The 13,725-nt window shown below is 35.7% G+C and overlaps 1 protein-coding gene across 1 annotated transcript; it reads right to left on the bottom strand.

Moving 5' to 3' along the window:
• Positions 1-301: 301 nt before the first annotated feature.
• On the bottom strand, positions 302-886 carry LOC141641539 (secreted RxLR effector protein 161-like). Its single transcript, XM_074450197.1, has 2 exons — positions 766-886; positions 302-654 (listed from the first exon to the last, which is right to left on the bottom strand). The coding sequence occupies exons 1-2, from the start codon at positions 884-886 to the stop codon at positions 302-304; spliced, it is 474 nt and encodes a 157-aa protein (XP_074306298.1).
• Positions 887-13,725: the final 12,839 nt, after the last annotated feature.

Here is a 13,725-nt window from a genome sequence, read left to right as displayed (position 1 = left end):
TTATAGACTTTCACCTTTTGTCACGTAGTGGCCAAGTGGCCAAGTGGCTAGCGGGTGGAAAGATCGATCTACCCCTCGGCCGAGGACCTATGGCAGGCCGGCGGACAAAGTTGACTCGCCGCCGAGGGGTCTTGGATATGAGTACGCGGATGTGTGTCCCGGCTGGCAGGTTGTCACGCCGAGACCCAGGTGGCAGGCCGATGGGATGCATCGGCTAGGCTATCTAAGTCGTTGACTTGCTGTGGATATCTTTGACCTTGCTCAGTGTGTTGACTTGGTCAGCGGTGCAGAATATGCCCCATCAATAACCTTCCTTTAGTTGTGCAATACATGTTGCATTGTCTTCATATAAAACTGTGGGTGCTTCTTTCTGAAAGGACAAACCGCAATCTTCTCGTATATGCTGAATTACAGATCTTAGCCATACACATTCACGGCTTGCCTCGTGAATTGCTAAAATCTGAGAATGATTGGAAGAAGTAGCCGTTATAGTTTGTTTCATAGAGCGCCAAGAAATGGCAGTACCACCACAGGTAAACACATATCCAGTTTGTGATCGGGCATTATGAGGATCTGATAAATAACCTGCATCTGCAAAACCAACTAGATTTTCTCTGGACATGTTAGGGAAAAACAAACCCATATCCTTCGTACCTTGAAGATAACGAAGTACATGTTTAATCCCATTCCAATGCCTTCGGGTTGGACAAGAACTAAACCTGGCTAATAAATTAACGGAAAATTATATATCAGGTCTAGTATGACTTGCAATATACATCAGTGCGCCAATTGCACTTAAATAAGGTACTTCAGGACCAAGAATCTCTTCATTATTTTCTCTAGGGCGAAATGGATCTTTATCAATATCAAGTGATCGTACTACCATTGGAGTACTCAAAGGATGTGCTTTATCCATAAAAAATTTGTTAAGTACCTTTTCCGTGTATGTTGCTTGGTGTAAGAGAATTCCATTATTTAAATGCTCAATTTGTAAACCCAAACAAAATTTGGTTTTCCCGAGATCCTTCATCTCAAACTCTTTCTTTAAATATTCCACTCACATCGAAATTTCTTGGTGTTCCAATGATATTTAAATCATCAACATACACCGCTATTATAACAAATCCTGATCCAAATTTCTTTATAAAAATGCAGGGGGTAATAGGATCATTCTTGTATCCTTCCTTTGTCAAGTACTCACTGAGGCGGTTATACCACATACGCCCAGATTGTTTTAATCCATAAAGAGATCTATTCAACTTGATAGAGAAATGTTCCCCGAACTTGATGAGGTTGCTTCGGCAACCGAAAACCTTCGGGAGTTTCATATATATATCATTATCCAAAGGACCATACAGATAAGTTGTGACTACGTCCATTAGGCGTAAGTCAAGACCTTCTTTCACCGCTGGATCGATTAAAAATCTAAAAGTAGTTGCATCCACCACAGGAGAATATGTCTCTTCATAATCAATACCGGGTCTTTGTAAAAATCCTTGTGCAACTAATCGAGCTTTATATCTCACAATTTCACCATTTTCATTTCTCTTTCGCACAAAGACCCATTTGTGTCCCACCGCTTTACACCTTCGGTGTACGGACTCTCTGGTCCAAAAACTTCTCTCTTTTCAAGAGATTTTAATTCTGATTCAATTGCTTCTTTCCATTTTGGCCAATCATCTCTTTGTCTACATTGATCAATAGACTTGGGTTCATGATCCTCTTCATTTTTCATAACATCTAATGCAACATTGCATGCAAAAATATTGTCGACGTCGATTTGATTTCGGTTCCAAATAATACCAGACATGATATAATTTATTGAGATCTCTTCGTTTTCAGTACCGAGTTTCTTCCTAACTAAATTTTCAATCATGTCCATAGTCTCTTCAGGAGATTTGTGTAAATTTACATCCTCGAACGGGCCACTTTCATTCTTTGCTCCTTTTCTTTTTCTAGGATTTTTATCCTTGGAACCAATTGGTCTTCCACGCTTCTGGCGTGCACAAGATTCATTACCAATTCTAGTTTGTCCTTCTGGGATCTTAATTTGAAATGGAGCATTTACAGCTGGAATATGTGACTTAGTCACTCTTTTTGGGTCAGTAAAAGCATCTGGCAGTTGATTAGCTAAGCTTTGTAAATGAATTATCTTTTGAACTTCAAGTTCACATTGTTTAGTACGAGGATCAATATGAGATAGTGATAATTCATTCCATTTAATTCCTTTTCCAACTGTTTGTCTTCTCCCCCTAAACATGGGAAAACTGACTCGTTAAAATGACAATCTGCAAAACGAGCCTTAAATAAATCCCCTGTGGTTGGTTCAAGATATTTAATTATTGAAGGAGATTCAAATCCAACATATATTCCCAACCTTCTTTGGGGACCCATCTTTGTGCGTTGTGGTGGAGCTATTGGTACATAAACCGCACAACCAAAAACTCTAAGATGGAAAATATTTGGTTCTTGACCATGAACCAATTGAGACGGGGAGAACTTATGATAACTCGTTGGTCTGATGCGAATAAGTGATTCTGCATGTAGTATAGCATGTCCCCAGGCAGAAATTGGGAGTTTAGACCTCATCGATAATGGTCTAGCAATTAGTTGAAGTCGTTTGATTAAAGATTCAGCTAGACCGTTTTGTGTATGAACATGGGCTACAGGATGTTCAACATTTATCCCAATCGACATGCAATAATCATTAAAAGTTTGAGAAGTAAATTCACCAAAGATTATCAAGACGAATATTCTTGATAGGTGTATCGAGAAAGTGTGCTCGTAATTTTATTAATTGAGCAAGTAATCTCGCAAACGCCAAGTTTCGAGTTGATAACAAGCATACATGGGACCATCTAGTCGATGCATCGATTAAAACCATAAAATATCTAAATGGTCCACTTGATGGATGTATTGGTCCACAAATATCCCCTTGTATACGTTCCAGAAAACTAATTGATTCAAAATTTATCTTAACTGGTGAAGGACGAATTATAAGTTTCCCTTGTGAACAAGCAGCACAGGGAAAATTATTAGGTAGAAACTTCCGGTTCTTCAAAGAATGTCCACATGAATTTTGCACTATCCTTCGCATCATTGTTGAACCGGGATGGCCTAACCTAACTCGTGCCAAATTATAGAGTTATCGCTAAACTTCTGGTTTAAAATAGCATTGACTTCAATCGTATTAATTTTCGTGTAGTACAAGCCGAGAGAGAACGTAGGCAACTTTTCTATTACGTGTTTCATGCCTTGGGTTATACTCGTGATTTGAAGGAATTCATTATTCCCTTCACTTATTGTCTCAATATGATATCCATTTCGGCGAATATCTTTAAAGCTTAACAAGTTTCTTTGAGACTTAGGAGAGTATAATGCATCAACAACTTCAATTTTAGTTCCCCAAGGTAATAATATACCTGCTCTTCCGGAGCCTTCAATAATGTTTGTACTACCCGATATAGTACTCACACTAGTCTTTTTCATCGTCAAATGAGAAAAATATTTCATATTCTTAAGTATTGTATGGGTAGTTGCACTGTCAACAATACATAATTCTTCATCATTTATTCCCATTCGAATTCGTGGGGTATTCATTTTCTTCAAGGAAATAAAATATGCGTCACTAAAACAAACATAAATATAATAAGAATGATAAATATAGATTTAAATAAAAATACCATATTGAATAATACATATAAACTATACATAGGATCCTTTAAATTCTAAACACACCATATAAATGATAAAACAAGCATAAAACGTCCTAACACGAATTGATATAGATAATTTGATAGTCTTAAAAGTTCATAATTATTATCTAATTCCCTTCGGGGGTCGGGAAGAAATCATCCACTTCTAGGTGAGTTGTATCGCTTGAATCAAAGTCACCTTCGCCATCTTCAATCACCATATTTGTTTCGGTATTCTTTCTTTTACTCGCTTTATCGATTGAAGATAAAGATCAACAAGGTGTTTGGGTGTGCGACAAACGCGTGACCAATGCCCTTTTGCACCACAACGATAACATATATTGGTCACGCTTTCGCTTTTATCTTTCTCACCCGTATGATCTTTTCGGTTCCCACTGCGGGTGGAAATGTGTCTTTTTGAAATAACCTCCACGACCTCCATTACGACCACCAAATCTACGTCCACGTCCACGCCCACGGCCTCGCCATTGTCCACGGCCACGGCCTTGACCACTGCTGCTGGCATGGTCTCTATAATTCCCCTTTTCATTATAGGACATAATGTTTGCTTCTGGCAATGGGGTAGAACCAATGGGGCGTGATTCATGATTTTTCATCAAAAGCTCATTATTTTGCTCAGCCACCAACAAACAAGATATTAATTCAGAATATTTCTTAAAGCCCTTTTCAAGATATTGTGTCTGCAGGACAATATTATTAGCGTGAAAAGTAGAATATGTTTTTTCTAACATATCCATATCTGTGACTTTCTCGCCACATAACTTCAATTGAGAAGTAATTTTGAACATGGCTGAATTATATTCACTGACAGATTTGAAATCTTGCAATCTCAAATGCATCCAATCATAGCGAGCGTTTGGCAATATGACGGTTTTCTGGTGATCATACCTTTCCTTTAGATTGCTCCAAAGGATTTGTGGGTCTTTAATAGTTAAATATTCGTTTTTAAGACCCTCGTGGAGGTGACGGCGAAGAAATATCATAGCATTAGCCTTATCTTGACATGTTGTTTTATTTCCATCTTGTATCGTCTCACCAAGCCCTTTTGCATCTAGGTGTATTTCAGCATCTAACACCCAAGGTAAATAATTCTTTCCCGAAATTTCAAGGGTCGCAAATTCAAGTTTTGCAAGGTTTGACATGATTTTCACTATTAACAATATAATAATTTAAATTAGGTCATGAAAATTATCATGAAATAAAAAAATAACAAAACAAAACAAAAATAAAATAAAATAAAAGTTTTCTTGAGTAATCTATACACAAAGTGCATAGTAGACACCAATGTTAGCGTAATCAGATACAAAGTATACAGTAGACCAAATATATTAAATTAATTATGTATGAATGAATATAGTATATAGATGTGTAACATGAAAATCAACAAATTTATCAAACAAATTGTGTAATATGCAAATGGAGTCTCATAATGCAAGTTATCATTATCTTTAATATCAATTATTTATCATTGAAGAGTTTAACTACGGTTATATGTATGATTATGTACATGCAAAGATTATGTGAACAAAAGAATTCATATATACAAGTGAATGTGTAAAAAATTGTGTCATAATCACAATAATATAAATTTAGTATAGATAGAAAACTTACAAATTAATTTGGTAGATTTGTTAAGCAAGGATCTAAAATCGAAATCAAAGGCGAAAAACTATAAGTTTGCAACAAACCTAAATTTGATGATTCTCCCAAATGTGTTATTGATCTTGAATAGAGAATCGTGCTGATAACGTATTATAATTCTACTTTGATAAGAGAAGATTAAAGAGAGAAAACAATATAAGAGAAAGTGAGTATTGTTGTTGTATATATTTTCATCCATGTACATGTGATACATATATATAGATTACAAAGATACCTCTTGGTGAAAGGTAACAATGGTTCCTAAAGGATAAGGAGATGGAAAGTTACAATGGTTGGGAATAGATACAATGGTTGGGGATGTAGAGGTATCATGGTCATCCACTATACATATTTTATAACAATTATAGTACTTTTTGCGAAAATCTTTCCATTTCTCTACCCCTACTCAAAAAACACTAAAATCTATTTCTCTCTACTGCGACCCAAACTACTCCCAAATCCAACAAGAATTCTTTAATTATCGATAATAATTTGAGTTTAGAACACGTATTTTGTTAGTTAATTTCATTATTATTAATCGAATTAATGTTGTTTTCTTTCAATTTGTATAGTTTATTTTAATTTTAGGGTTTATATTTGTAATTACTATGTTAATGGTATGGGATGGTGTTGTATGGCGGCATGGTGGTGGCTGTTCACCGGCGAAGAATGGATGTGCGTGGGGCAGCCTGTGGCCGTCGACAGCGCTGGGTCGCGAGAGGGAAGCAGTTGAGTGGGTTTAATTAGGAAAGGGAGAGAGATGGTGTTTGAAGGTTGTCGTGGCCCGAGAGATGCGCCTCATGGTGGAGAACCGGTGATATGGCCGGTGTCTGGCGGCGAACAGGGTGGTGGCCACCGCCGGCAGTCTGATTGTAGAGAGAATGGTGGTTGATTAGTTGTTGGGTTGGTGAAGTACTTCCATTACGGAGTATTTTTTTTCTTTTTACTGCACATTAAATTGTAAATATATTTACGTAGCACATGCTTTGATGGTGGTTGACGGTTGTCGACGACGGTTATTGATGGTGGTGAACAGTCTTAATGGATGAGAGAGGAAGTTAGAGGTAAAAGAAGTAGAAGGGAATGGGAGAAAATGAGAGGAATAATGAGAGGGGTATAATTGTCAATAGTGTACTACAAAGAGTAAAATGTGTACTGCGAAAATCAGTACCCTATTTTATTTTTATAGAAATGAGGCATAGTATTATAGATTACCGTCACATGACATGGGAGAAGTATAAAACCATTCTTTGCTTAGTTAGGTTATGTTCTTTTTTGCTTAGAATAACTGAATTAAAAATTTATGGGTCGTTTGGTTCGAACTATTGAAAAGGTATGAAATGGATTGTGATACCATAGTGGTATGGGGTTAGAACCTCATACTTGCTCATGAGTATTTGGTTCGGCCCTGTAATAGATATAGAGGTAGTAATAATATGGAATGGAGTTAGAAACTTGAGTGAAAACATGGGTATGAAATTACAAGGGGTTGGAATGGAGTTAGAATGCATTGGGTATCTAATTCCATTCCAAAAACCTCCAACCAAACACTAGAATGGATTGAATCCATTCCAAAAACTTCAACCAAACACCCCCTTAATGAAGCTGAACTTAAATTAAGGGTATTGCTCTTTCACATACGCATTTTACTTTTTTACATACGCAGCAGACACCATTTATCCCTTTCATTTTTCAGTTTTCCTTCATCCCTCGTCTCTCATACTTCAAATTCTCCACCATTGCCACCACCTCCTTTTCCCTACCGGACCACCACCAACCCCTATCACTAGCGATCTCACCCACTACAGATACCACCCGCCCCAACAGACGATAATTACAGCCACGACTGCACCAACAAACCACCCTTTACGCAACATCGCAGCCCCAGTTGATTTCGATAACGTAATAACTTCCGTACGGCCGCACACCACCATCTTCCCTATTCTCTTATGCATGTTAAAATTCATTAATTGAACAAAATGACAAGACAATTTTATTGAAATATCAAATTGACAAAGAATATGGATATTGTATTGGTAATCATCTATAAATATTATTAAAAGGGTAAACCTTAAAAGTCACGTAGACAATGTCACCTTGCATTACCAAAATTCCACATCATCAATTATAGAAAGTGACATCATTATTTCATATTTAAAAAGAAAATTTTTTAAAACATTAAAAGCAAATAGCATAACAAACATTAACTTTGGCTTTTTAAATTTTTAGATAAATCAAACAACCATTAAAAATAAATTCATACTAAATTTAAAATTTCTACGTTTATGGTTTGAATAGTTTAAGTAAAAAATAAATATCACATAATTATAGTTTTACACCATTTATAAATTAATAAATAATTTGTAAATATTAAGAACAAATAATAACATACTTAACATTAAGCATTAATATTTTAATTTTTAAAAATAGAATAGGTTAAATGAAAAATTAAAAATTTACATCGCTCTAATTTTAAACTATTTATATGCGCAACTCCCTCTTAAATCTTATGGCAATAAACTTGCTCAATTTTGTTAAATTTGATAAATAAATAAATCTATAAATATGATTTATAAATAAAAGGCAAGCGAAATATCTACCTCTTTTAGTTTCGTAAGATAACTCCCTAAACAATTCTTATCTAAAGTTTTTTTTTTTAAAAAAAAAAAAAGAAAAGAAAAGAAAAGAACTTTGACATTTCTTTTTTTGGTGAAATGTGAAAATTATATTAATAATTAGGAAATGAAGTACATTAACACCAATACAAGCACTCATTAGCTACACTTTGTCATGCATTATACTAAACAATGTTTACATCCAAGGTGACCAGTTCACGTATTGATACTTGGATGTCCACTTCCAGGTTTGTCCTCTGCCTTTAACAATGGATTGAACAGTCTTGAGTACATATGAAGGCAGAAGAAGCTTACTCTCCACCCTACATAGATTTCGAGCCATCCAAATCTGATGTACCATGGCCAGAACAGCTATGATTACAATCTTCTTTTTCATTAGAGACCTGCATCTCCACAAGCAGCACCAGTCTATGATCCTTGTACTAGGCAAAGCAACATCCATCCAGTCAGCTAACATAGTCCAACATTTAACACTGAACCTGCACTTGTACAACAGATGATTATGATCCTTAGGCTGTGTCATACAAATATCACAGATGCTATCATTGATGATGCCAAAACGAAGCAGTCTATCCTTTGTCATAAGTCTCCCTTGGATAGCCAACTAGCCTATAAACGAATGCTTGGGCAAATTGAACCTGTTCCAAATAACAGGGTACAATGGGACTTTAGTCTGATCTCCTTGCAACCAAGAATACCCCACATATATAGTGTATCTCCATGTATTGGTGCTCCATTTGTCATTGCAATAGGCAGACTTGAACTGATCCTTGACCTGACATATTTTTCTCCACGTCCAACTACAGCTAGCAGTAGGGACATAATCCAACCAATCTGACCTTCGATATATATATGATTCACCCATCTAATCCACAAATGATCAACCTTTTCTGCTAGCCACCATACATATTTTTCCAACATAGCCACATTCCATAGTTTGCAATTTACTATACCAAGCCCACCAAACTTCTTGTCAAGACAAACCTTATCCCAAGCCACAGGAGAAGTTTTGTGAAAATCATCAGAGCCACTCCATAGGTAGTTCCTACATATTTGCTCAATTCTATCCATCACTGTAATGGGAATGAAAAATATTCGTGACCAAAAACTATGGAGTTGTGAGAGCACAGCCTGAACAAGTACAAGTCTACCTGCATACACTACTACAAATCCAGGCAACTACAACGCCCCTTTAACAACGATTATTCACGAAAATCACAATAGACGTTGTAGAATGTATGGCGCGAATTTTACTAAAATTAATTACAACGGGTATGGTTATATAACCGTTGTTATACATTTTAACAACGGGTCACACATGCACAACCGTTGTTAATAATTTGGCGCAAAATTGACGCAAAGTTAGTGAAAAGTAATCACAACGGTTACTTTTGAAACCCGTTGTTAAAACTTATTTAACAACGGTTGTTGTTTTACAACCGTTGTTAAAACGTTTTAACAACGATTTTTGTTTAATAACCGTTGTCAATACTTTCCATACTATAAACCACACAAACACAAATCAGCTACAGCCACAAACACAAACCTTAATACACAAACACAGACAAACACAAACACAAAACACACACTTTCTCATCGTCTCTTTCTCTCTTTCTCATCGTCGCTTTTATCTTCTCGCCGTCACTGTTGATTTCATCGTCTCTTACTTTCTCTAATTATCAGGTAAATCTCGCCGTCACTGTTGGTTTCATCGTCTTTCATCGTCATTATTTTATTTTTCTAATTATTTCATTTGCATGTATGTGTTTTTATCGATCATTATGTTATTTCTTTAAGTATTATTCGCTTAATTAGCTAGTAAAACAAATTAAATAAACTAAAACAAAGAAGAAGCAAGATGATAGAGAGGAATGCATGATAAAACTTAATATATTATATATATATATATATATATATATATATATATATATATATATATATATATATATACATAAATTAAAAAAAAAAAATTACATTAATAAAAATGTAATTTTTATATTTTCATAGAGAGTCTTATTCTCTTCTATGATATCCGTCCTCTCCTCCTTGACTATTTGGAGGTTCCGTTCAGCAGTTGATATATCGTCATATAGCTGCAACTGCTGCTACTCTGTCAAGCCATTTTTTTTTTGCGTCCTTCAGTACGGATCGAGCATCCACAAGGTAGCTCCTGAAACTTTCCTCAATGTGGAGCAACCGGCGGATGAAACTGTTGTTATTCTCGATCATAGTAAGAGTCTTAAGGATGATATCATTCATTTTTTTGATGGAGTTTGGAGTTTGTTTGAAAGATTAATTAGGGTTTATTTGGAGTTTGTTTTAGCAGTTAGGGTTTGGAGATGTATAGTGAGATAATGGAATGTTAGTTGAGATAATGCATGTATTTATACTAAGCAATGTGTGGTTTATTTGAGTTGTTTTTTAATTAATATATATGTTAGGAAGTTGTGTCATAATCATCATCATATCTCTCTCTGCTGCTTCAAATCTTATTATAACCCTTCTGATAGGTCCATTTTATATACATTTTAACCCCCTATTTTACCTCTATTTTACATGTCATTTGCACTAATGTTAGTGTTTGTGAGCTAATTCCGTGTTCTAGTTGTGCTTGCTTGTTTTCTATTGTGTCTTGTAGGAAATTAAGCTTTTAGTAGCTTTTTCCCGTCAAAGTAGCAAGTACAAGAGTTCACGAGGCTAATAAGAGCAAGTCTTGATCATGCAAAGGAGTTTCGGGAAGCATAGGGGCATTTTGGGAAGAATTGGAAAACCCGAGCAAGAGGAAACCAATCTTAGTTGGTGGATATGTAAAGAAATGAAATCCAAATGAAAGCCCATGATAAGAGTTTGCATTGGATGCCAAAGGATGCTTAAGATACCTTAGACGGACGCATTAAGACATAAGCATCGGATTCCGCATCAACATTAAGTGCAAAGTTAAGACGGAATTAAGAGAAATTTGAGAAATACCACGACCCCGATCGGGGTTGGGTGGCCCCGATCGGGGTTAGCCCCTGTAGCTTATTTCCGTTACTCCCTTCACTCCTATAAATAGAAGCTTTGGTCGACACTTCTTGTACACCACCATTCACATACACAATTTCTCATAATTCTCTCTAAATTTAGTAGTTAGTTTAGATTAGCTCTTAGTTTAGTTTAGATTTACTTTATGTTATTTACATTTCAAGTTATAAAACAATTTATATTACAAGTTATTTATATTACAAGCATTGTTCTTCCATTTATAGTTCATTTCCATATTGCAAGGTAATTTCTATTTACATTTCCATTATGTTTATCATTTTAATTATCATTAGTGTAGTTTACATTTTCATCATGTTTGAGTAGTTACATTTGTCTAGGGAATAAAGGAAGCCATGCATGATTAAGTAATATGTAAATGTCAAAATAAGGATAAAATAATATTGTATAATTGTTTCTATCACATGTTTGCACCATAACGTTTAATCTATGTTTAAAGGCCTTATTCATTGATTAAGTTTGTTCATTCATTCTAAAAGTCGAGAGGCACGGAATTGAATTAGACTAAGCATGTGTAGTAGGACGACCTAGTCATGGACGAGAGTTTCTCTAGGACCCGGTCTATGGTTGACACTAATATCGTAAGGTGGGTGTCTTTAAGCCTAAACATTTATCGTAAAATCAACTTCCTAACTTGACATGAGCATTTACATAATTAGCATGTGTGACCCGACCTCCCTAGACATTTTCTTTATTATTGTTTTATCATTACATCACTTCAACTTAATCAATCAATTGATAATCTACCAAGGTAAAATTCAATCCATAACAACGAAATTATAAACTCCCGTCTCCTTTGGGTTCGACCCCTACGTACTACATTCATTTGTTGTCTAGGGTATAAATATTATCTTTGCATAGGTGTGCGATAGCCTATCAAATTTTGGCGCCGTTGCCGGGGAGACGGTTTTGTTTGCTAATTAGTTGTTGAATTTTATCTTATCTTATTTTGTCCTAGGGAACACTTGTTCCTTAGGATTCATCTCACCGTTTTCTTGTAGTTTTAGTGCCTATTCTTGTAGGTGATAAAGCTATTGGCCTTTCATAATGAGTTACGAATTCATCCCACAACTCCAAGATGAGCCTTTTCCTGACTATCTTGACCGATTCTACTACTTTTGCGATAGTCTCATCTCCTTTGGACATGTCCTTGATGGGGATTACTTGGGTCATTTCGTGCTTGGCGGCATGGATTCCGAGACCCGTGGATTGGCTCTAAAATTGAGTAATGGGAGTCTCTACTACATGATTGGGCCGGAACTTTGGAATTTCTTAGATTTCATTGCTTCCGAATGTCGGGAATTAGCACGCCAATTCCATTATTGGTGCATCGAAGAGGAGCTTAAAGTTTTACATGCTCGTTTGGGAAAAAATTCTCAAGAGAAACCGAGACGACGTGAGCCTATCTTCTCTCATTTTGCTTTTTCACCTCCCCAATGTGAGTCTTTTCAATCTAATGATTTTGATTTATTGGATGATGATGATGGTCCAATTTTATCTTTTAAAATCTCCTCTAGTGTCATTCAAATAGAAAATTTAGAGACTCATGTTGATGACATTAACCCCATAGTAGATGAGTCACCTTCTATAAATGAATTTGTCGAGATTCTTTGTAATTCTAATGAGGTTTCTCCCGAGTCTGTTGACCCCATTAACAATTTATTTGTAGAAGATATTGTTGATCCATTTGAGGAAGATAGAGGTCTAAGCACTTTCGACTTAGAAATTAAGTGGGATAAACCCCCCATTTTTGATGATCCTCTCTTCTTTCATTCTACTTACCACCCATTTGAGACCATTTATGATTATAATTTGTGCTCTAACGATTTATTTTGTGGTCTTAAGAATGATACTCCATTTCTTGCTGGCGAGTGGAGTGATATGGTGGTATTATTTGAAGTCTCTCACGCGCCCATTGATAAGATATCCTATTTCTTACCTTTGATCATTCATGCTAATATCTTGTCAATTGCGTATATATGCTTCCATGTTGCTCATGTGCAGGTATATGATAGACTTCTAAGGGCTTTGACGAGCTTTTTAAGCAACAAAAGTCCTTTGTTCGCAAGGCCCTTCTTACGCTAGCTTGGGGGAAGTTTTTAAAATTTAGTATGCATTTATTTTTCTTTATTTTCCGCATGTGTCATTTCCATTTCCTTTTGTTGGCTTTACTTGTCTTCCTTTGTGTTTTTTTTGCGGTTAACCCCATTTTCACATTGAGGACAATGTGATGTTCTAGCTTGGGGGAGGGATTTAGTGTGTCTAGTTATTTTATTGCTTTCAAATAAATTGAAAAATTGTTTTGGTTTTCATTTAGTTAGTGTAGATTTATTGAGAATTTTTGAAAAAATTTGTGTTGTTTTTGCTCTAATTCTTTGCTTGTCCTACTTATGCCCTCTTGTTTGTCCCATTTTTGGCTTGATAGCTCTTGATTCGCTACTTTTGACGGGATATAGCATGCATGGGGATGTCTTGACATAGTAGGTGGAAGATGGAAATTAAACCAAGTAGGCTTGATCTTGACTTTTGGCAAGCTACAAAATTGGTAAGGTAGAACCTCCTTAAAGGCCATTTTATCTTTATTTGGTCTCACTTAAGTGAGTGGTAGGTCTCCTTATGGTGTGTGTTACATCAAAACGCACAAGTATGGTCTTTAATTCATCTCTTTAAGCATTACTTTCATTTTGCTA

This window comes from Silene latifolia, chromosome 2 (genome assembly GCF_048544455.1).
Source record: "Silene latifolia isolate original U9 population chromosome 2, ASM4854445v1, whole genome shotgun sequence".
In the NCBI taxonomy this organism is placed as follows: Eukaryota; Viridiplantae; Streptophyta; class Magnoliopsida; order Caryophyllales; family Caryophyllaceae; genus Silene; species Silene latifolia.
The sequence above is the reverse complement of the archived record's forward strand: the minus strand, read 5'-3'. Positions and strand labels throughout refer to the sequence as shown.